This window comes from Kogia breviceps, chromosome 6 (genome assembly GCF_026419965.1).
Source record: "Kogia breviceps isolate mKogBre1 chromosome 6, mKogBre1 haplotype 1, whole genome shotgun sequence".
In the NCBI taxonomy this organism is placed as follows: domain Eukaryota; kingdom Metazoa; phylum Chordata; class Mammalia; order Artiodactyla; family Physeteridae; genus Kogia; species Kogia breviceps.
Genome location: NC_081315.1, coordinates 53,335,211 through 53,359,175, shown reverse-complemented (window position 1 = coordinate 53,359,175; position 23,965 = coordinate 53,335,211). Strand labels below are relative to the sequence as shown.

Sequence of the window (23,965 nt, the reverse complement as noted above, 5' to 3'; positions counted from 1 at the left end):
CTGCCTTGAACTCCTTGCCCATCAGCCTCTAAAAGGAGAATGTACGTTCTCAGACCCCTCCTGGAAAGGCTTGCACTGCACAGCGATTCAAGATTGAGAAATCTAAGGCCTCAATGGAAAAACAGGATAAGATAGGCCAAGATTTTAAGTAAATCTCTGGAAGCCCTTATACGTAGATTTTATGTTCACTAAACTAAGATAATAAGAACAGCCTGCTACAGAGAATGGTTCTTTGCACGTGTTACATTAGAGGTGTAATAAATTTCTGTTTACCACTTTCCTAATCTCCTAGCAAATTAGCAGCTCACTCTCTAGAAATTTTAAGAAGCTTATACATTTGTCCTGCTTTGTTATATATAATATTTACAAAGAAGGTAATTTTTTCCCTGTATTTGTCTTTGACAGAAAAAGTATTTCGCACTTTCCTGATTTTATTTGAAGAGAGTGGCTCGGTTTCCTGGGTCCCAGAGATGACCTTTATCCAGTGTTAGACCTCGCACCACTACAGGTTGCTGGAGGTCTCTTTCCTAACACTGTTCTGTAGAAGCTTCTACTCCTGCTCTTTAAACCACTCTATATTACCTTCCTTTCCCCGTGCCTGATTCCCTTTTTTTTCTAATTTTCCCAAGAGAAGTACCTTGAGTGTACTAAAATTGAAATCTTCATGACTTGAAAAAGGTGGACAGAAGCGAATCCATATTTAAGACAATTCTGTTAAAGGGGAATTCAGGATTGGGGAGGGATGACTATACCATATTATTAAAAAGATTAGATACTAAAATAATCTTACTTAACAAACTGAAAGGAATAAGATGGTCACTGGCAATTATGGTCATTAACCTTTTCCAAATGAATTCAAGTTAGAGTGTCCCAGGGGCAGACTCAGAATCAAGCCTCCATGTGTTTAGTCCAGCTCTCGCCTGCCACCTAACGTACTCAAGGCCATAGCAATTAAGCATGTGTTCCATAAGAGAAAACTGTCCGGCCCATCAAGGTAGCCTCTAAAAATTAGGTAAATAAACATGGGAATAACAAATATTACCGTTTTGGGTTCTGGCTTCTGGGAACCCTCTCCTGGGATGCTCCTGTTGTTTTGTAACCTTCTTTCTCTTTCCTGTTTTAGTTCTAACTCAAGCTGGTTCCTGGGATAGGTGGGAGAGAAAAACGATGAAAATTTGGATTTCTGTACTCCTATCTTCTAAAGAATGCCAAACCCTTTTCTTAGAGTTCAGTAATTAAATTTTAATACTTGACTAATAAAAAGTATACCAGATATATATGGACAACCAGGTTTTAAAGTACTAAAATACAATACAATCAAACCAGTAACACTGAAATACATTCGACATGTTTAATCTTCCTTGGATCATGAAGAATGTACTTTCGGATCTCCCAGTGCCTGAGGGTCACAGCTCCAAATAGCAACATTTAATACTAACTCTTAATGAAAAGTTGTGGTCAACTGAATGACAACTAGTAAGATTTACTATAACTGAAAGACAGTATTTCTAAATTTTCAGGAAGATAACAGTATGAAAGCACTAACACTGTTGTCCCATTACATATGAATTAGCTGCTCTCTCTTCAGTTATGTAGTTAATCCCCAGTTACACCCTCAACCACTAGTATCCTTAGTAACTGTGTGCTTTTATATCCAACAGCAAAGTTCTATTTGTTTGAAGTCAGTGCCTTAGGTACAGAGTTGAGTCTCGTTTGAGAGACAGTATGGAAAAATGGTTAAGGGCTTGGAGTCAGAGAAATTGGCTTTTAAATTAGTGTTGCTACCTATTAGCTTAACTGTGTAAATTTGGACAATTTAACCCCACTGAGCCTCCATTTCCTCTGAAGGTGGGGGTGATAAGATCACCTGCAAATAGGGTCCATGAGAAGATGTTAGGAGAGAACGCATATGAAGTGCTTCGTAAAGTATTTGGCACACAGTAAGAATTCAGGAAATCCTGTTATTATTAGTGTTGTGTTGGCTATTAATTCTCTTACTCCATCCTGTTTACCTGGGATATTGGGTTCTAATTTCCTAATTCTTTGATGGCAAAAAGATGTTGACGAGATTTTGGGAATGCTTACGTATGTGAAGCTTTCTGAATTCTAATTCTGGAGAAAGGACATGGCAGGACAAAACAGACATGGCTTGGTCAGGAGACCGCCCCTCTCTTGCTGTCTGACCTTAGTACTTCCCATGACCACCCTGGCTGCTAAAACCACCCTTTCTTCACCGCTGCCTGGTGAGCTCCTCCACTTCCAGCTGCAGACTGTTGATCTTGTCTCCGAAGTCCTGCTTGAAGAGCCGATTGTCCAATTCAGCAGACTGGCGGCCTCGCTCAGCCTGGCGCAATCTGGATGTGAGCCATATGAACTTGTGATAAAAAACACAAGCCATGGTGGGGAGGAAGACCAAGTTCAAAACACAAAATAAAACAACCCAAGGGCATGAAGAGACAGAAAGAGGAAAATAAACTTTGTAGGACATGGAAAGAAATTATGTGGGGAGAAAAGATGGAGAAGAAACAAATTCTTTAAAAAAAGCAAGATGAAGGTGAACCAGGCAGAGGAATAGTTGATTTTCCATTTTTTTTTATTCTAGTACTACAGTTTACAGCCATTAGATGATAAACAATAAAACATCACCTTTTAGAAAATCCATATCCAAAGCCAACCTCAAGTACATAGTAATTAAATCCACTTTTTTGTTTTATTTCCTAATAGGTTTGGTACTTTTCATTTCTGGTTTACACTCATAACTGGAACTTGCAAATGGGCAACTACCTTCTTATATGTGGAATTAGAACATTATCCTGGTCCCTCCCCTAAACCACATTATAGTAAATCACTGGACACTATACATCAACCTTTACCCAGGCTTCGGGTTTTTAACATAATGAAAAGCCTTTGTTAGAGTTTGGCTGTCTCTTTCCTTTTCCATTTCTACCAACTGGTGTGTGACTAAGTGGACAAACAGTTCAGCACCGGGCCTGCATAAGATTCCTGACCATATTCTCTGGAAGATTATGAATGTTTTCTCCCAAATATCCTATAACTTTGCACCTATAAAGAAGCATGTTCTAAGGTGAAATATCTGGGGCTCTCTGTAATAGAATTTGGGAGCATGCTACTATGCTACTATGTATAGTCTTTAAAATGTTTTATTTTGATGTTTGAGCACTCCTTGCAAATGCTCATAGAAAAGGCAACTCATCACCACAAAAGTTGATGAAGGTAAGAAGAGGTGCAAAATTATAAGAAATAAACTAAGTTCAAAAGCATAGTCTCTTCCATGAGGTTGGTCATAGGCTCTTTGACTTGACCTTGGTTCAAGTCTGCAAGGACCTATAAAAACACACATGAAATCTATCTTACTCTCTTAATTCTGTTTTTTCCAAGAAGACAGTAAAGAATTTCAAGAGCTGGGAGCAAAGGGGTTATCTTTGTCCCCACTTAAGCAGCTGAAATGCTGCAAATCTACTAGAATGAGAAAAAACAGAAAAACAAAAAATTTGCCAAGACTTTTTGAAGAAATAAAGGTTTACGTAACACCTGTTCCCCAAAATCAAAAGTCGTTTTTAAAAAAAATCTAAGTATTTATAGGATTATTACAATGGAACGCCTAGGAAGGGTCAGATCTGTGGTCACTTAGAAAAAGAAGCCCTGCTGATTATTGTTTATGAATACCTACTGGGAATCTTTATTTTTAGACTAAATAATAATAATGAATATAAGTTCATCATTTGTCTATTTCCTACTCTGAAATGGTTTTCTAATAGACTGTTATTATTCTAGAAACTTAAGCGAATTCCCATCTGAACAAAAAGTAACAAACTCTTAAGTAAACGTTGCCAGCAAGGAACAAGAGGCAAGAAACCATCGCTCATGTCTGCGCCTTGTTGTCTTTACTCCAAAAGGAAAAGCAGGATAGATGTGAAAAACGTGTAGCGTATTTTTTTTTTTTAATAGGAGAGACGTGTTTTTATTAAAATTGTTCTCTCTGAGCTACCTAAATAGGAAGTGGAATTGCAGGAAAATGGCAGAGGTAGAAGATGACAAATATTAGGAGGGTTTTCCCAAGCTTCCACATTATTATGTTATCATAAGTTACCTAATCACTAACTTTATCTCTATGACTTTAAAGAAATGTAAGGATGCTGTTCCCCGCCCTCACCCCACTGCCCCCCACGAAGTCACTAAGGCAAAAAATAGTTGCAAGCAATCTTGGTTACTGAGAGTAGGACTGTAGTGGAATACTAAGTACTTATCCTTGGCCTGGGGATTAAACCTAGATAACAAAAGTGAAAAGGGGTCATGGCCTAAGAGACACAGAACTACTTTAGAAGAGTCCAAGACCATGTGGCAGTCACCTCTAGTTCATTACATCGCAACAGCAGAACAGGCTCAATGACACAGACATCGCACCTAGAAACTGGTATTGTTGGGGACTGGGCTGTAAAGGCATCAGTCATATATGTACAGAGCTTCAATTCCCTAGGATGTTTTTTAATGGTGTGTTTATTTATTGGTCAACTCAGAAGTAATTTCTCAAAGTTTATTTGGCATTTAGTTGAGAACTTATACTAAATTTTCTAACTCTGGGGAGAAAATAAAGAAGAAGAAAACACAGCCTATATATATCAAACATTTTTTTTTAAAAGTCCAGCAAATTCAGAGTCAATGTTTGGTGACCTTTTATATAGTATCAGAGCATAAATGCAATAACTTTCAGATTTCTTCCTTTTACAATTAAGCTGTGATATCCAACTTGTGAGGTGACCAGCTGTAAAATGCCTAATGATGTTTTGGGATCAGTTTATTTGCTGCACTATTTAAGGTCTTTGCCTGTTTCACCAAATCCTTCTCACTATATTAATACAATAAAAATAAAAATAAAAATGGGAGTGAAAGGGGAATGAGAAAATGAATAAATAGGAAAGACAAAAATAGCAAGAGAATAAGTCAGCTTAATAATACTTGAAGAGGTAAGGCATTATTTTAGTTCTGTCTGCTTTAAATGCCAAGCCAAAAATCCACTGAAAAATAATCTGACACATTTCAAAAACACAATTTATGAACACTAAAACTGATTTGTTAAATCATAAACATATAACGGCTATGAGCAAGCACTTAGATAACTTCCGAGATAGACTGATACTTTTTCATTTCAAATCAGCCAAACCAGAGTTTTCAAGCTTATTTATTAATTTGCAATTAACTTTTGATTCAACAATAATATGCAGTGCTGTTCAGGACCCACCCTGGTCAAGAACCATCTGAATAAAAGAAGCCATCCATTTACCGTTTCATCCATGCATTTACTAAATGAATGCCTTGGACATTCAAAGCACTGTGACATATCCAACAAGGGAACTTAAAGGATTAGTTAACTAACGTCAAGGAACTCACACTCTCATCAGAAGATACGTATGTAAAGGTTTATAAGGTAAGACAAAGTCAGAAGTGCTATAAGCTGTATGGATAGGTATGGATGTAAAGCTATGGGAATTCCAACTAGTACAAATCGGCAATTTACTTTTAGCTGGGAAGAAGTGTTAGAGGAAGCCTTGGGTAGGTGGCATTGAAGGCTGAACATAAAAAATGTATCTGAAGAACAAGGAAGTGGGAAGAGAAGGGCATTTCTAATTGGTGAAACTATTAGGCAAGACGTGGATGGGGAAAATGGGAAGCATGTCTAGTAAGTAGTTTAGTTTTGCTCAGGTGCAAGAAGGGTGATCAGTGGGTGTTAACAGGTAGCAACACAGGCTGGCAACGCTTAGTGACCATGGCTGTCGTGGCTCATTCAATCTTGAAGCCTTAGCCATTTCTCTTGGCAGCTGAGTCATCAGGAAGAACACGGTGGCTTCAGACAGAAAAGAGTGGCAACAGGGAGAAGATATACTTTGGGCAGAGTGAATTGTAGGTACTGGTGGGAAATAGCTGGTCAGGGGATGAAAATGCAAGACTGGTCTCCAGATTGAGGACAGAGCGGGGAGACTGACAGATCTAAGAGTTGTGGGCAGGATGTGACAATAGAAACTATAGAACTATTCAGGAGAAAGCAGAGAGAAAAAGGAGATGAGAGAGGAAGGAATGGGGTTACAGTTATTAGAAGGGCCCTCAGTACCCCTCCATCACCTAGCACCAAAGTCTTCAAAGACTTGCGTGATGAACAGTAACAGAATCACAGATTTAAAAGTCCTTTCATCCTTGGAAGTATCCCTCCTCTAACACAGGACACTAAAATGGTTTTTAGTGACATCTTTAAAAAACACAAAATTTAACTGGCTTTCTTTCTACTTGCATGCCTGGTGTTAAGCTGGGAGATTCCTACATACGCTCTGCCAAATGCAGAGCACATTCTCTTCATGTCCAGGACTGAACGCCCTAAGTGTTTCACTAAAGAAACAGCACTTTTACCTTTGTTCAAGTTGTTTAATGGTAGCAGCCATCTGATTAGTCTTCTCTTCCAAGCGACTGTTTAGTTCACTTTTCTGTTTTACTCCTAAGTCTGAACTCTGTTATGGAAAAGAATTATGAGTGATGTTTACGTTTGCATATAACATAAAATCCTGAAACAAATCACACATACCTTTTGAACCTAATGGTAAGCGGGAACTAGAGAAATAGAAATGCTCCTATGTTTGCTTATCAGTTAATTACCAAATATAGAAAAAGCAAGAAGCAACATTTAAGATTAGTATTGTTATCTGCAGTTTTGTCTCAAAAATCAACATTGGAAAGTACATCAGTTTATCTATGTAACTCAGTTGGCAAGTTAGGCTGGAGGGTAGAAATTATCTTATAGGATAAAAAAGACCCTCTTGCCCAGTTAAAACGTAAAAAGTGGACATGACTTTCCAGAACAGCAATACAGGATCCTAGGATAGACCGATTCCTAAAGTGGTTTATTGGTAGCCAGCCTCAAAATGAGATGGGACTCTTTCCTCTTCTATTTAAAGTGTGATTATAGAGAAGAAGAGGGGCAAAGGAAGCCCTGGGATTTTAGAGAGCCAGTGAGCCTACCTGCAACTTAAAGGCAAGTTCATGCTTAAGAGCCCTGAGATCATCCAGCTGCTGCCGCAGAGACACCAGGGCATCCTGCTTCTCACAGACATCCTTCTCCAGCATCTTCATAGCCAGTTCCATCTCCTGTCTCATGCTGATCTGGATCTCCAGTTCTTTTTCAACATCCTGCCCCGAAAGGAAAACAAATTACTTAATTCTCTCTTTCCTCAACTAAGTGCAAACCACAGAATTCCACAGGACAAGGAAGACCAAAACTCTCAGGTCTGAAGTCTGGCAAAACAGCTATAAGCTATCATTCAATACAGAGACATTAACAAAAAGAATAATAATAATTAGGATAATTACAGTACCATTTACTCAATAATTTACGAATCTGAAAAACTCCATAGGCCAAACACAGTGCTATCTAATATGTCTAAAATACACACATACTTGAGTCACTTCATTAGATATTAAAACAGACAACCGATGTCATATCTTATTATAGAAATATAAAGTGTTACAGCAGCCAGCACAAAATGAAGCAGTTGGAATTCTCTTCATTTGGAGGCTGTTGATATTTTCAAGAGCCCAAGGAACCCAAAAGATACTTTGGGTCCCCAAGATAACATCTCAGTTACAGGGAATGGTCAATATGGCTGAGGTTTTTTTTAAAAAAAATTTTTATTTCATACTGGAGTATAGTTGATTAACAGTGTTGTGTTGGTTTCAGGTGTACAGCAAAGTGATTCAGTTATACGTATACATGTTATCTATTCTTTTTCAAGTTCTTTTCCCATTTAGGTTATTACAGAATATTGAGCAGTGTTCCTTGTGCTACACAGTAGATACATGTTGTTTATCTATTTTAAATATAGCGGCTAACTGAATTTTTCTATTCATTTATCATGAGACCTATTTTTGTTTCAACCATTATTACTGCAACATCATTTGGATGATCAGAGGTACAAAGACCTGAGGTTCTTTTGCATCCATGCTGTGCCCAGGGCACATTCAGAACCTTGCCTACTTGCTTGGTTTCTATCTCTTTTAATGAACATTTTTTTTAATGTGGTACGAGAATATGGAAAATTTTATGTAAAATTTTTTCACTTGCCACTTAACTGAGCCACTCTTCTGTACATGGTTAGCATGACAGAAGACAAATCAGACTGCTTCTTAAAATGCTGACATACATTATTTCTAGGACCTTCCTTATGGAAAGTATTTTGAGATCAAATCCACACATAGAAGGAAAATGGTAAATATTTCAAGGATGTTAAATAATATTGTTAAAGTAACATTATAAAATAACTTGAAATTCTGTTCTATACACTGTTTGTGATAACTACAAATCAGATCACCCCTTATTTTTAGGCTTCTCCCTACTGTTAGAGACATTATTGGAGGGGGATTATTTGGTTGTCATACTATCTAAATTACAGGAAGAGTTAATGTACTAATACCACGGGTGTATTTAATATACTATTGGGATAAAATCTATTATAGGAGTATTAGTCCTTATTATACATTCTTTTATATATGTATATATATTTTTTAATTTCTAAAAATATCTTAAGACTAATACTGATGTACATTTTTCTGTTTATATATAAGAACAAGAATAAATTCAGAAAAAAACTAAAAATAAAAGCATACAATTCTAAATTAATGATTCTTAAGGAAAAGAAGAGCTGCCCAATCCAAGGAGACATATCTCTGCTGGGGTGAGGACTGAAGCAGGAGGGGAGATAGCACAGTTTAAAAATGTAGGTTCTGCAACTAAGCCCGTGTGCTACAACTACTGAGCCTGCACTCTAGAGCCCACCAGCTACAACTACTGAAGCCCATGCACCTAGAACCTGAGCACCGCCACGAAGAGTAGCCTCTGCTCGCTGCAACTAGAGAAAGTCCACGCACAGCAATGAAGACCCAACACAACCAAAAATAAATAAGTAAATAAATTAAGAAAAGAAAAAAGGTTCTATATACCTAATGTTTTTGCAACACAAACTATAAAAGCAAAAATAAAAAGATCGGTAAAATTACATTGGCTGTTGAGAATGCTCAGAAAAAGGACTGAGGAAGCACTGTAGGGACTAGGCGTTAAAAGAATGAGAAACGGGCTTCCCTAGTGGCGCAGTGGTTGAGAGTCCGCCTGCCGATGCAGGGGACACGGGTTCGCGCCCCGGTCCGGGAAGATCCCACGTGCTGCGAAGCGGCTGGGCCCGTGAGCCGTGGCCGCTGAGCCTGCGCGTCCGGAGCCTGTGCTCCGCAACGGGAGAGGCCGCAACAGTGAGAGGGCCACGTAACGCAAAAAAAAAAAAAAACCACAAAAATACCCAAAAAACTATTTTATAGGATCCATAAAATTTGCTAGAACACTACTGACATTCCTTGATCTGTTAGATAAAACCCCTAGGTAGGGGTTTTAATATGTTCCTGAACTATCGGGACATAAGCAAAGTTTACCAGTCGTAGTTGTGTCTCCTCCTTTAAGTGCTTCCTTGCTTCACTCAGTGCTTGCCCTTCTGAAGTTCTGTCTGGCTTAGGGCCCTTGAAAAGATAAATAAAATAGTACATATTTAAGGATTTAAAGAATTTATACAGTTAGTGGACACTAGCACTGCTATTTAGTAAGGGAAATGATCATACCTAAACATGTAAGATAATGAACAAAGACAACAAAGAAACTGAAGAAGTTTAGTAAGTATTCTTAAGCCAAATTGGGAATTTCTTGCCATTTTGTTTAAAGTCCTAAGATAGTTTACCAAACCAAGTGGTAGAAGTCTTAAAAAATCAGCCTCTGAAAACAAAATAGCATGACTGTAAACTATAAATTGGGCCAAAGTTTCAAACAGGAATGTAGTCCTACTCCAGAGATCTCACATCTGGTGTCTCCACCCATACAGAGAGATCAGAGCTAAACATGAGTAGCTCATCAGAAAATGCTGAGTAGTCACAGTTGTTTTTACAAAGTCCATGCATTAAAGGCAAACATTTTACTCATGTCGGTCCCCACTCAGAGCCTAGGTGCTTACTCTTTAAGAACAATGTTAATAAGTGGATTTCTGGATTCCTAGGTCATAGCAGGTTAGAAGCATGAGGATAAGTAGGGAGACCTCTCCAGAGAGAGTAATGCTAACAGCAGTAAGAAGCAATAGATACCAGTGAAATAAAAGGCAGAAAAAAACCATCCACAGTAATCTGGGAATATTTAAGCTCAGGAGCTAGAAGCTCTATAAATTTCAATAGCCGACCCCCACCAAAGTAGCACTGTTATAACTCAGTACAGAATTGCCAATGTTGATAATTATGATATTCAATCATCATAAAGGGCTAAATGTGTTCAATTACATCCTCCACTTAAGAAGGCTTAGAACTGTGCAATATATAAAAGGTTTGCAAAATATCTGTTTAGACATATATAAAAAGTTTGGTATTGGGTTGGCCAAAAAGGTCATTTGGGCTTTTCCATAAGGTGTTATGGAACCAACCCTATACTTTCAGGGATTGAGTTATCTAGAAAATTCATTTATATGGTAACTCTTTCCCAGTGATATCAGATAAACACTTTTTACAAAACAGTAACATGGTCTAAAAATAATGGTATATTTAATATAATAGAACACTTACAGTACAAATCATTAGTACATAAAAACAAGACATCAAATTAGACTGTTTATTGAAGTCTCTAAACATGTAAGTGGCGGTGAAGCCAAGGAGTGTCTGTAGGAGAAGGGGCATAACCCTCCCATAACCTTTGCCATTCACTCAATTGTGCCTGGAGCCTCAGTGAAAATGGTGCACTTAACACGCAAATGCTCACAGCTACCAAGCGGTCCTCTGGAGGCAGCCCCCCCATGACACATGACATGCTCTCTGGGAATATTTCATAAATCCAGTAAGATTAACCTTCCGATTAGATTCCAATATGTAGGAGCTTTCCTCTTTAACTCGTTCCATATCTTCTTGCAAGGTAATAATCCTGTTGTTTGCAACTGCAAGCTGTTGATAAAATTTAAAAAATAATCTGTTATCTTTCTTTCACTAAACACAGGATAATTCATGATCTGCTAGGACATGATTTTCAGGCTTCGCTATTCTTAGAAGGAAAGAAAGCTACCTATGGCCCCATAAAAATGTTCTTATAGGAAACTTAGGAGAAATGTCTTTAAAGATAAAAATTAAAAATATCTTCTATTACTGCTTTTTGTGTAAACATTTTTTCAGTACCACGTCATCTTACAATCATTTACCTCAAGGGTCTCTTCATGGATAACTTGTAATTATATTTAGTTATAAAACCTATTTCTGGACTTTCCTGCTGGCACAGTGGTGGAGAATCCGCCTGCCAATGCAGGAGACATGCATTCGAGCCCTGGTCCAGGAAGAGACCAAATGCCACGGAGCAACTAAGATCGTGCGCCACAACTACTGAGCCTGCGCCCTAGAGCCCACGAGCCACAACTACTGAAGCCCACTCGCCTAGAGCCCGCGCTCCACAACAAGAGAAGCCACTGCAATGAGAAGCCCACGCACCACAACAAAGAGTAGCCACAACTAGAGAAAGCCCGCACACAACAATGAACACCCAACGCAGCCAAAATAATAATAATTTTAAAAACCTATTTTTTAACATCTTTATTGGAGTATAATTGCTGTACAATGTTGTGCTAGTTTCTGCTGTATAACAAAGTGAATCAGCTATACATCTACATATATCCCCATATCTTCTCCCTCTTGCAACCTCCCCCCCCATCTCACCCCTCTAGGTGGTCACAAAGCACCGAGCTGATCTCCCTGTGCTATGCAGCCGCTTCCCACTAGCTATCTATTTTACATTTCATAGTGTATATAAGTCCATGCCACTCTCTCACTTTGTCCCAGCTTACCCTTCACCCTCCCCGTGTCCTCAAGTCCATTCTCTACGACTGCGTCTTTATTCCTGTCCTGCCCCTAGGTTCTTCAGAACTTTTGTTTTTTGATTCCATATATATGTATTAGCATGCAGTATTTATTTTTCTCTTTCTGACTTACTTCACTCTGTATGACAGTCTCTAGGTCCATCCACCTCACTACAAATAACTCAATTTCAGTTCTTTTTATGGCTGAGTAATATTCCATTGTATTTATGGGCCACATCTTCTTTATGCATTCATCTGTCCATGGACACTTAGGTTGCTTCCATATCCTGGCTATTGTAAATAGAGCTGCAATGAACATTGTGGTACATGACTCTTTTTGATTTATGGTTTTCTCAGGGTATATGCCCAGTAGTGGGATTGCTGGGTCATATGGTAGTTCCATTTTTAGTTTTTTAAGGAACCTCCATACTGTTCTCCATAGTGGCTGTATCAACTTACATTCCCACCAACAGTGCAAGAGGTTTCCCTTTTCTCCTCACCCTCTCTAGCATTTATTCTTTGTAGATTTTTTGAGGATGGCCATTCTGACTGGTGTGAGGGTGATACCTCCTTGTAGTTTTGATTTGCATTTCTCTAATGATTAGCGATGTTGAGCATCTTTTCATGTGTTTGTTGGCAATCTGTATATCTTCTTTGGAGAAATGTCTATGTAGGTCTTCTGCCCATTTATGGATTGGGTTGTTTGTTTTTTTAGATATTGAGCTGCATGACCTGCTTGTATATTTTGGAGATTAATCCTTTGCCAGTTGCTTCATTTGCAAATATTTTCTCCCATTCTGACGGTTGTCTTTTCGTTTTGTTTATGGTTTCCTTTGCTGTGCAAAAGCTTTTAAGTTTCATAAGGTCCCATGTGCTTATTTTTGTTTTTATTTCCATTCCTCTAGGAGGTGGGTCAAAAAGGATCTTATTGTGATGCATGTCACAGAGTGTTCTGCCTGTGTTTTCCTCTAAGAGTTTTATATAGTCTGTCTGGCCTTACATTTAGGTCTTTAATCCATTTTGAGTTTAGTTTTGTGTGTGGTGTTAGGGAGTGTTCTAGTTTCATTCTTTTACATGTAGCTGTCCAGTTTTCCCAGCACCACTTATTGAAGCGGCTGTCTTTTCTCCATTGTATATTCTTGCCTCCTTTATCAAAAGTAAGGTGACCATATGTGGGTGGGTTTATCTCTGGGCTTTCTATCCAGTTCCATTCACCTATATTTCCATTTTTGTGCCAGTACCATACTGTCTTGATTACTGTAGCCTTGTAGTATAGTCTGAAGTCCAGGAGTCTGATTCCTCCAGCTTGGTTTTTCTTTCTCAAGGTTGCTTTGGCTATTCGGGGTCTTTTGTGTTTCTATACAAATTGTGAAATTTCTTGTTCTAGTTCTGCGAAAAATGCCATTGGTAGTTTGATAGGGATTGCATTGAATCTCTAGATTGCTTTGGGTTGTATAGTCATTTTCACAATGTTGATTCTTCCAATCCAAGAACATGGTATATCTCTCCATCCATTTTGTATCATCTTTAATTTCTTTCAGCAGTGTCTTATAGTTTTCTGCATACAGGTCTTTTGTCTCCTTAGGTAGGTTTATTCCTAGGTATTTTATTCTTTTTGTTGCAGTGGTAAATGGGAGTGTTTCCTTAATTTCTCTTTCAGATTTTTCATCATTAGTGTATAGGAATGGAAGAGATTTCTGTGCATTAATTTTGTATCCTGCTACTTTACCAAATTCATTGATTAGCTCAGTAGTTTTCTGGTAGCATAATCTTTAGGATTCTCTATGTATAGTATCATGTCATCTGCAAACAGTGAAAGCTTTACTTCTTCTTTTCCAATTTGGATTCCTTTTATTTCTTTTTCTTCTCTGACTGCTGTGGGTAAAACTTCCAAAACTATGTTGAATAATAGTGGTGATAGTGGACAACCTTGTCTTGTTCCTGATCTTAGAGGAAATGGTTTCAGTTTTTCACCATTGAGAACAATGCTGGCTGTAGGTTTGTCATATATGGCCTTTATTATGTTGAAGTAAGTAAGTTCCCTCTATGCCTACTTTCTGGAGGGTTTTTATCATAAACTAGTGTTGAATTTTGTTGAAAGCTTTTTCTGCATCTATTGAGATGATCATATGGATTTTATCCTTCAATTTGTTAATATGGTTTATCACATTGATTGATTTGCGTATACTGCAGAATCCTTGCATTCCTGGGATAAACCCCACTTGATCATGGTGTATGATCCTTTTAATGTGCTGTTGGATTCTGTTTGCTAGTATTTTGTTGAGGATTTTTGCATCTATGTTCATCAGTGATATTGGCCTGTAGTTTTCTTTTTTTGTGACATCTTTGCCTGGTTTTGGTATCAGGGTGATGGTGGCCTCGTAGGATGAGTTTGGGAGTGTTCCTCCCTCTGCTATATTTTGGAAGATTTTGTGAAGGATAGCTGTTAGCTCTTCTCTAAATGTTTGATAGAATTCATCTGTGAAGCCATCTGGTCCTGGGCTTTTGTTTGTTGGAAGATTTTTAATCACAGTCTCAATTTCAGTGCTTGTGACTGGTCTGTTTATATTTTCTATTTCATCCTGGTTCAGTCTTCGAAGGTTGTGCTTTGCTAAGAATTTGTGCATTTCTTCCAGGTTGTCCACTTTATTGGCATATAGTTGCCTGTAGTAACCTCTCGTGATCTTTGTATTTCTGTGGTGTCAGTTGTTCCTTCTCCTTTTTCATTTCTAATTCTATTGATTTGAGTCTTCTCCCTTTTTTTCTTGATGAGTGTGGCTAATGGCTTATCAATTTTGTTTATCTTTTCAAAGAACCAGGTTTCAGTTTTATTGATCTTTGCTATCATTTCCTTCATCTCTTTTTCATTTATTTCTGATCTGATCTCTATGATTTCTTTCCGTCTGCTCACTTTGGGGTTTTTTTTGTTCTTCTTTCTCTAATTGCTTTAGGTGTAAGCTTAGGTTGTTTATTTGAGACATTTCTTGTTTCTTGAGGTAGGACTGTACTGCTATAAACTTCCCTCCTAGAAATGCTTTTGCTGCATCCCATAGGTTTGGGGTCATCGTGTTTTCACTGTCTTTTGTTCCTAGGTATTTTTTATTTCCTCTTTGATTTCTTCAGTGATCTCTTGTTATTAAGTAGTATATTGTTTATCCTCCATGTGTTTGTATTTTTTACAGATTTTTTTCCTGTAATTGATATCTAGCTTCATCGTATTGTGGTTGGAAAAGATACTTGATATGATTTCAATTTTCTTAAATTTAAATTTACCAAGGGTTGATTTGTGACCCAATATATGATCTATCCTGGAGAATGTTCCATGAGCACTTGGGAAGAAAGTGTATTCTGTTGTTTTTGGATGGAATGTCCTATAAATATCAATTAAGGCCATCTTGTTTAATGTATTATTTAAAGCTTGCATTTCTTTATTTATTTTCATTTTGGATGATCTGTCCATTGGTGAAAGCAGGGTGTTAAAGTCCCCTACTATGACTGTGTTACTGTAGATTTCCCCCTTTATGGCTGATAGCATTTGTCTTATATATTGAGGTCGTCCTATGTTGGGTGCATAAATATTTACAATTGTTATATCTTCTTGGATTGATCCCTTGATCATTATGTAGTGTGCTTGTCTCTTATAATAGTCTTTATTTTAAAGTCTATTTTGTCTGACATGAGGATTGCTACCCCAGCTTTCTTTTGATTTCCATTTGCATGGAATATCTTTTTCCATCCCCTCACTTTCAGTCTGTATGTGTCCCTAGGTCTGAAGTGGGTCTCTTGTAGACAGCATATATATGGGTCTTATTTTTGTATCCATTCAGCCAGTCTATGTCTGGAGCATTTAATCCATTTACATGTAAGGTAATTATTGATACGTATATTCCTATTACCATTTTCTTAATTATTTTGGGTTTGCTATTGTACGTCTTTTCCTTGTGTTTCCTGCCTAGAGAAGTTCCTTTAGCAATTGTTGTAAAGCTGGTTTGGTGGTGCTGAATTCTCTTAGCTTTTGCTTGTCTGTAAAGGTTTTAATTTCTCTGCTGAATCTGAATGAGATCCTTGCTGGGTAGAGTAATCTTGTTTGTAGGTTCTTCCCTTTCCTCACTTTAAATATGTCTTGCCACTCCCTTCTGGCTTGCAGAGTTTCTGCTGAAAGATTAGCTGTTAACCTTATGGGGATTCCCTTGTGTGTTATTTGTTGTTTTTCCCTTGCTGCTTTTAATATTTGTTCTTTGTATTTAATTTTTGATAGTTTGATTAGTATGTGTCTTGGCATGTTTCTCCTTGGATTTATCCTGTATGGGACTCTCTGAGCTTCCTAGACTTATTTCCTTTCCCATATTAGGGAAGTTTTCAACTATAATCTCTTCAAATATTTTCTTTTTCTCTTCTTCTTCTGGGACCCCTGTAATTCAAATGTTGGTGCATTTAATGTTGTCCCAGAGGTCTCTAAGACTGTCCTCAATTCTTTTCATTCTTTTTTCTTTATTCTACTCTGCAGTAGTTATTTCCACTATTTTATCTTCCAGGTCATTTATCCGTTCTTCTGCCTCAGTTATTCTACTTTTGATTCTAGAGAATTTTTAATTTCACTTATTGTGCTGTTCATCATTGTTCGTTTGCTCTTTAGTTGTTCTAGGTCCTTGTTAAACGTTTCTTGTATTTTCTCCATTCTACTTCCAAGATTTTGGATCATTTTTACTATCATTACTCTGAATTCTTTTTCAGGTAGACTGCCTATTTTCTCTTCATTTTTTTGGTCTGGTGGGTTTTTACCTTGTTCGTTTATCTGCTGTGTTTCTCTGTCTTCTTATTTTGCTTAACTTACTGTGTTTGGGGTCTCCTTTTTGCAGGCTGCAGGTTCGTACTTCCCGTTGTTTTTGGTGTCTGCCCCCAGTGGCTAAGGTTGGTTCAGTGGGTTGTGTAGGCTTCCTGGTGGAGGGGACTAGTGCCTGTGTTCTGGTGGATGAGGCTGGATCTTGTCTTTCTGGTGGGCAGGACCGTGTCTGGTGGTATGTTTTGGGGTATCTGTGACCTTACTATGATTTTAGGCAGCCTCTCTGCTAATGGTGAGGTTGTGTTCCTTTCTCACTAGTTATTTGGCATAGGGTGTCCAGCACTGTAGCTTGCTGGTTGTTGAGTGGAGCTGGGTCTTAGCATTGAGATGGAGATCTCTGGGAGAGCTGTCGCTGTTTGATATTACGTGAAGCTGGGAGGTCTCTGGTGGATAATGTCCTGAACTTGGCTCTCCTGCCTCAGAGGCACAGGCCTGACACCTGGCCGGAGCACCAAGACCCTGTCAGCCACAGGGCTTTTAGGAAGTCTGAGGTCTTCTGCCAGTGTTCAGTAGGTGTTCTATAGGAGTTGTTCCACATGTAGATGTATTTCTGATGTATTTGTGGGGAGGGGAGTGATCTCCACATTTTACTCCTCCACCATCTTGAAGGTCTCCTGAAAAAAACCTATTTCTAAAATGTATAAGAGGTCACTTCATGTCTTGGGACCCATCTTAGAAACCCTCCATAAAACCTTTAACAGATAATTTTTTTAAAGTTCAGTTTTCTTTTTAAAGATTTATTTATTATTTATTTATGTATTTAATTTATTGTAGGCTGCATTGGGTCTTACTTGCAGCATGTGGGATCTTTCATTGTGGTGTGCGGGCTCTTCGCTGTAGTGTGTGGGCTTCTCTCTAGTTGTGGTGTGTGGGTTTCTCTTCTTTAGTTGTGGCGCCCAGGCTTCAGAGCGTGTGGGCTCTGTAGTTTTTGCGGCACATGGGCTCTAGTTGAGGCACGTGGGCTTAGCTGTCCCACGGCATATGGGAATCTTAGATCCCTGGTCAGGGATCGAACCCGCATTCCCTGCATTGTAAGGTGGATTCTTTACCACTGGACCACCAGGGAAGTCCCTACATATAATTTTTAAGAGAGTAAGAAATGAACTCCAAAGTTCTCACTGTAAAAGATGCCATTAAGCGTTAAAGAGATTTTTCTTTTCAGCACCTACAAAGACAAGGTAATGTTATTGGCAGTGTATCTCTAGGGGAAATGTTTATAACCCTATTCCACTGGAGGGAAGAGTACGGTGGAAACGCTCTTTCTGCACCTACCGAGCTCAGTTCCCACAGAGAGTTGGAAGGTGCCTGAATGAGGCTAGGAAAGGAACTGAGCAGACTCCTCTAAGCCAGGCTAGTCTCCCTTTTCGTCATCTCTGCTTGGTTCCTGTTCTACTATGTAAGTACAGAGAAGCCAGGCTCAGGCAGGCTTTCTAGAGGCAGGTACGGCAGCCCATTTCTCTCTCTGCTCCGTGGGCCTAAAATGCGTTAAGAAGTAACTCTGGGCAAGCGGGTCTGCTCTCTAGATCCAGTGCAGCTTGGACTGCTTCTTCCAAGGTCTCATCATCAGAGAAAGTATTACCAGTGACGACTGCAGATCCAAGTGGACTTTCTAAGTCAACGTTACCAACATAAAGTGGATGTTTATTTACCTTCATCTGCTCAGTTCTTCTCATTTTGTCATATTGGTTCAGAACTCAGGAGGGGAAAAGAGGTCTTTTTTGTTTTGTTTTGTTTTTTACTGGTCCCTTTAAATCCAAAATAGATGGAAATGAGAGAGGGCAGAACTTATTAGCCTTGTCTGCTCTTTATAAAGTCTACACATAGTGCTTTCCTATCTCTAAAAGTTCAAAGCTTTAAGAAAATAAATCTTACTGGTAAGGTAAATAAATGAATAAATTAATATTGTTGGTAAGATAAAGTTAGGCCAAGAACACAAGTCCTGTGACTGAGGGAATAAAATTTACGATTGTATTTACTGAATGCTTATGATGTGTCATGCACTGGTCTAGGCCCTTATGCATTAAATCATTTAATCTGCACAAAAATCTTCTTCTTCTTCTTCTTCTCCCCATTTTACAGATAAGTAAACCAAAGAACAGGAGCTCAAGTAACTGGCCCAGGATCAGAAAGCTAGCAAGCGCCAGATCTGGGACACAAATTCAAGAAGTCTCGCTCTGGAGAGCATGCTTAATTAATATGCCACACTGCCTCAATATAACAGCAGTAGAATCACAGTAGAAAATTGCTGTGCAGAATGTTTCCAAAGCCTTGTGAGATAAAATTCTAAAGGTCATGTCAATAAATTAAAGTTTTAATATAATTTAAGAATCTACATCCAAAAATAAAGCCCCCAGAACTGAGTAATATGGAAGGTGTTTTAAGGTTATAACAATGAACAATGATTTTTTTCCTTCTGAAAAAAATGCGATTAGATAGCGTTTCCTGACTAGTGCGTTAACTTGCTTATTTTAGACCAAAATTTTTTTTTTGAAGTATAGCTGATTTACAATATTATATTAGTTTCAGGTGTACAACATACTGATTCAATATTTTTATAGATTATACTTTATATATATAAAATCTATATATAAAATATGTAGATTATATACTTTTATATATTATAACCTTAAAGTTATTATAAAATATTGGCTATATTCCCTATACTATCCAATATATTCTTGTAGCTTATTTATTTTATACATAATAATTTGTACCTCTTAATCCCCTACCCCTATCTTGCCCCTCCCCACTGTTAACCACTAGTCTGTTCTCTATATCTGTAAGTCTGTTTCTGTTTTGTTTTATATTCATTTGTTTGTTTCATTTTTTAGATTCCACATTTAAATAAGATACAGTATTTGTCTTTCTCTCTCAGATTTATTTCACTAAGCACAATACCCTCCAGGTCCATCTATGTTGTTGTATTTAACCAAATTTATCTCACTGTATGTAACAGGATAGTTATAATTTGAAAAAGAGAAGATAAAGTCTTTGCCACCTAAAAATTTTTATTTAAGGTTTCTCATAGAAACATCTAATGCTACTGAAGAAAAAAATATGTCGCTTAGCCTTTGGTAAGTTAGGGAAAAAAAATTAATCAGAAGTAAAATATGAGATTATTTTTCTATTCTAATTTTAGGGACTTTTCTAAGAGTTTTCACATGTATATTCTTACTTGATCTTCAGGGTAATTGTGAGCTAAAAGGGGAAACACTCTAATTTGCCAGTTAGGGAACTGGGCCTCTTGGAGGTCAAGTGACTTACTTACTCAGGAGCACATGACATGTAAACAGGAATTACTGCTACACCAAGCACTCTTCTAACTGATTTTACTTGCATTACACTTCATTACTCCTTTCCACAACCCCATGTGCTAGGTATGGGGTTATTATTATAGATAGAAATGGAGGCATTGAAAGAGAAAATAATAGGGTCATATTTGTATTTCATTGTCAACTGCAACCACATCTTTGCTAGACTAACATCCCCACAGTTTACTGTTAGTTCATTATTAGTACTGGTCTTCTGACCCGTGTTCTTTATGTCATCTACCCCATCACCCCAAGGAGAAAATAAAACCCTGAAGGCAGGAACTTGCCAATCTGGCACAAATAAATCAATCAATGCCTGGCAGATATAAATCTTTGTCTAGCTCTGGCACATACGTAGTACCCAAATTGTTTGATGAATGAGTAAATGATGAATATCACACTACCTGCTAAACATTAACTCTAGGCTAGCCCAGACAAAACATTCACAAAAGAAAGCAAAATATTTGATCAGCCCAGGTTCTATGCCTTCATAGTCCAACTGGATAACTGAGACCCCTCAGATAAGCCAGCTGGCCATTCTTGGTCAGAACAAGGAGTCCTATAGTAGATATTATCTGAAAAGTCAAGTCCTTTATTTCCAGGCTCCAGAGAAATTATTTTCCACTAATGCACTCTACTAAATTCTATAAGTCAATCAAAGAACTTCCAAAACACTTACCTCCTCTGTCAGTTTAGTGTTAGATTTTTCTAATGCATCCACTTTTGCCTGAAGGTTGTTTACAGTAGCACTACAGACAGAAGAAAAAACAAAATAGTCTCTTTTGATAAACAGAGCAATATCCTGTACTTTCTTTTAAAATACTCATTATACTTTCATTGTTTACTGTCCATAATTCTTGACAGACTTGTAGGCTCTAAGACAGCTTACAAGGTGATGTGTGTCTTACCTGCTACATTCTTGGCACTGAAGTTTGTATTTAATAAGCATTTGTTGATGAAATAAAAGAGTTGATGCACTACACGGTAAACTTTGATTACTTAAATAATAATAATAATAGTAATAATAATAATGGGCTACATGAATTATGATGTGCTTGCCATATACCAAGCACTCTTCTAACTGATTTTACTTGCATTATTTAATTACTCCTTTCAACAACCCCATGTGCTAGGTATGGCGTTGTTATTATAGATAAAGAAATGGAGGCATTGAAAGAGTAAATAATAGGGTCATATTTGTATTTCATTGTCAACTGTAACCACATCTTTGCTAGGCTAACATCTCCACAGTTTACTTTCAGTTAATTATTAGTACTCAGTCCCCAGAGAAAATGTACTTAAATTGTTGTTGAGTTTTCTAGATGGAACCAAGACTATAATTTATATTGATACTGGTATAGTCACATTTTAGGTCTTACTTAAATTAAAATGATTATCTTTCATAAGAGAACTATAAATAAGGTAATTAATGGGTATATTAATTCTTCTGAATTATTCAACAGTTTTTAGACCATCAGCGTACTTGAGAATACCAATAAATTTTGGATAGCTCTCCTCAGGAAAGGAGAGATTGTTTTATAATCTGGTCATGAAAAATACTTGGTGAGTACTTGGTAAATTAATGGTAGGGTAGTGATGGTGGAAAAAGGGTAAATTAATACTATCAATCCAATGTATGAGAAATGCAAGGGACCAACGAGATACAATTAAAGGTACTAAAGTGATGAGTGCTTTACCCAAGATTTAGTCCTGAAATATGTGGCTGGATCTACCGAACCAAGAAGACCTCCAATTTCAACAGTCTGTGTCACAAATTTAAGAGTTCTTCTTTTCATTAAAGCTCCCCGAACAGTTAAATGCCACATATCCAGTGTCTAGCTCAGTGCCTGGTAAGCAGTAATTCTATATATATTTGTTGAGTATTGTCTGAATTTATCCTAACAGCTCATCAGTTTACCTTTCCCTTCCTCCACACCAAAACCCCCAGTAAAGTAATAGTATTTATTCATTCTTTACTTCAGATGTCTGTTGAGTTCTTCTACATAGTTCTTCTGATCCAGAATTGCAGTAATCTGGCCATCTCTGAGGGAAAAAAATAAAACATAGAAAAAAAGTAAATAACATTAGAAATACCAAGATGCCCCACCCCCAATCTTTTCATAAAACATAGAAAGGAAATTATGGCACAGACACACTGAATCAGAAGACAGACTTGATGTATAATCCCCTTGGCATATCAACAAGAGACTTGGAGTTTTAAAATGGAAACCACCCCTGCATATTAATAAAGCTCTTGCTATAGCTTATATACCTTAATAACTTAGGTTATAGGTATAATGTACAATCTATTAGAGGTATTTAAAGAATAAAAAGTTTCTTCTCACAATTGATAGTTATTTTTTAGCTCTGTTAGTATTATTTATCATAACAATTTTCCATTTGTCATAGGAATTGAATTAAGCTTATTCGGGTGAAATAATTATTGTTCTCAAAGCCTATATATTTATTTGCCTTTAACTGCTGTGTGGCTTCAAAGTGAATGGTAAAAAAGGCTTTCACAAAGATCAGGTGTTTATTATTACATGAGTAAATTAAGTGTGGAAAAAGAAGGTTCACGTCTGAGAGCAGCTAATCTAGAATAGGCAAAAGTTAAACAGACTTTTCAACTGAAAGACAAAATTCAAGGCCACATACCTCTACAACTACTTAAAGGACAAGCAATATAATCTTAGCTCAATGCCTAAGGTTAAAAACTTCAGACTAATTATGCTTTCAACTGCTAAATTTATAAAGGGTAAAAGGTGAGTTTCTGATCACTAATTTCCAAGTACCATATGAGTATTTTTAACACTTTTAATTTTGAAATTATTTTAGATTTACAGAGTTGTAAAAGTAGTGCCCAGTTCCCATATACTCAGCTCCCCCTAATATTAGCATTTTACATAATCCCATGATGCACATGTAATAGTGAAAATTTTAAGCAAACTGATAATGCAATCCTTCTGGTCAAGAAAACCATGTTTCCAAACATTACTTTTAAGAGATGAAGCACTTGATTCCTTTTATAAAAATTTTTATCTTGTTTGCCTCTGAGCCACATAGTAGGAAAATCTACTTAACTAAAATCCCTTTTAGGGTTTAGCAAGCATAATTGTCAGATATTTTGGACAAGATTCTATTAAAGCTATCTCATCAAAAATTCTGTCAGCACATCTGTTAAAGCAGTACTGTTGTAAACTTTAAATACTATCAAAGAACATTAAAGAAAAAAGAAAACTAATTTTCTTTGTACATACCCTTCACTACCTTTACTGCTGTTCCCATCCTTGAGATACATTGAAAAATCTATAACTCCAACCTACAGAGAGAATGTTCAGAATGCAATATAAAATTAGATACTTTTCCCAAGGCATAACACAATGTCTCTTTTTAGGCACTCAAAATAGTATTACAGTCATGACAATTACTAGAAATTTTTAATAAAAATTTAATGTTTTATTATAATCAAGAATTGACGGGACATCCCTGGTGGCGCAGTGGTTAAGAATCGGCCTGCCAATTCAGGGGACACGGGTTCGATCCCTGGTCTGGGAAGATCCCACATGCCACGGAGCAACTAAGCCTGTGTGTCACAACTTCTGAGCCTGTGCTCTAGAGCCTGTGAGCCACAACTACTGAGCCTGTGTGCTGCAACTACTGAAGCCCACGTGCCTAGAGCCCACGTTCCACAACAAGAGAAGCGACAGCAATGAGAAGCCCGTGCACTGCAACAAAGAGTAGCCCCTGCTTGCCACGGCTAGAGAAAGCCCATGCGCAGCAACGAAGACCCAACGTAGCCAAAAAAAGAGAAGGAAAAAAAAAGTTGGAAAAGGTAACTTAAAAAAAAAAAAAAATGCTGCTCCTTAAAAAAAAAAAAAGAATTGACAAGGGTTGTA

The 23,965-nt window shown here is 37.5% G+C and overlaps 1 protein-coding gene across 16 annotated transcripts in view; it reads right to left on the bottom strand.

The window, feature by feature from the left end:
• The window catches only part of RUFY3 (RUN and FYVE domain containing 3), an 84,877-nt gene that overhangs the window by 7,312 nt on the left and 53,600 nt on the right, over positions 1-23,965 (bottom strand). For 8 of the 16 annotated variants that reach the window (XM_059065775.2, XM_067035799.1, XM_059065778.2 and 5 more), the window contains 9 exons: positions 23,327-23,388; positions 22,047-22,112; positions 20,749-20,818; positions 10,924-11,016; positions 9,481-9,564; positions 7,027-7,194; positions 6,421-6,518; positions 2,235-2,354; positions 1,043-1,142 (listed from right to left, as the gene is read on the bottom strand). In XM_059065775.2, the coding sequence (XP_058921758.1) occupies positions 1,043-1,142; positions 2,235-2,354; positions 6,421-6,518; positions 7,027-7,194; positions 9,481-9,564; positions 10,924-11,016; positions 20,749-20,818; positions 22,047-22,112; positions 23,327-23,388 (861 nt within the window). Of the gene's footprint in view, positions 1-1,042; positions 1,143-2,234; positions 2,355-2,575; positions 4,868-6,420; positions 6,519-7,026; positions 7,195-9,480; positions 9,565-10,923; positions 11,017-20,748; positions 20,819-22,046; positions 22,113-23,326; positions 23,389-23,965 lie in introns of those variants that run through there. The other 8 variants (XM_059065777.2, XM_067035806.1, XM_067035802.1 and 5 more) reach the window with 2 other exon arrangements.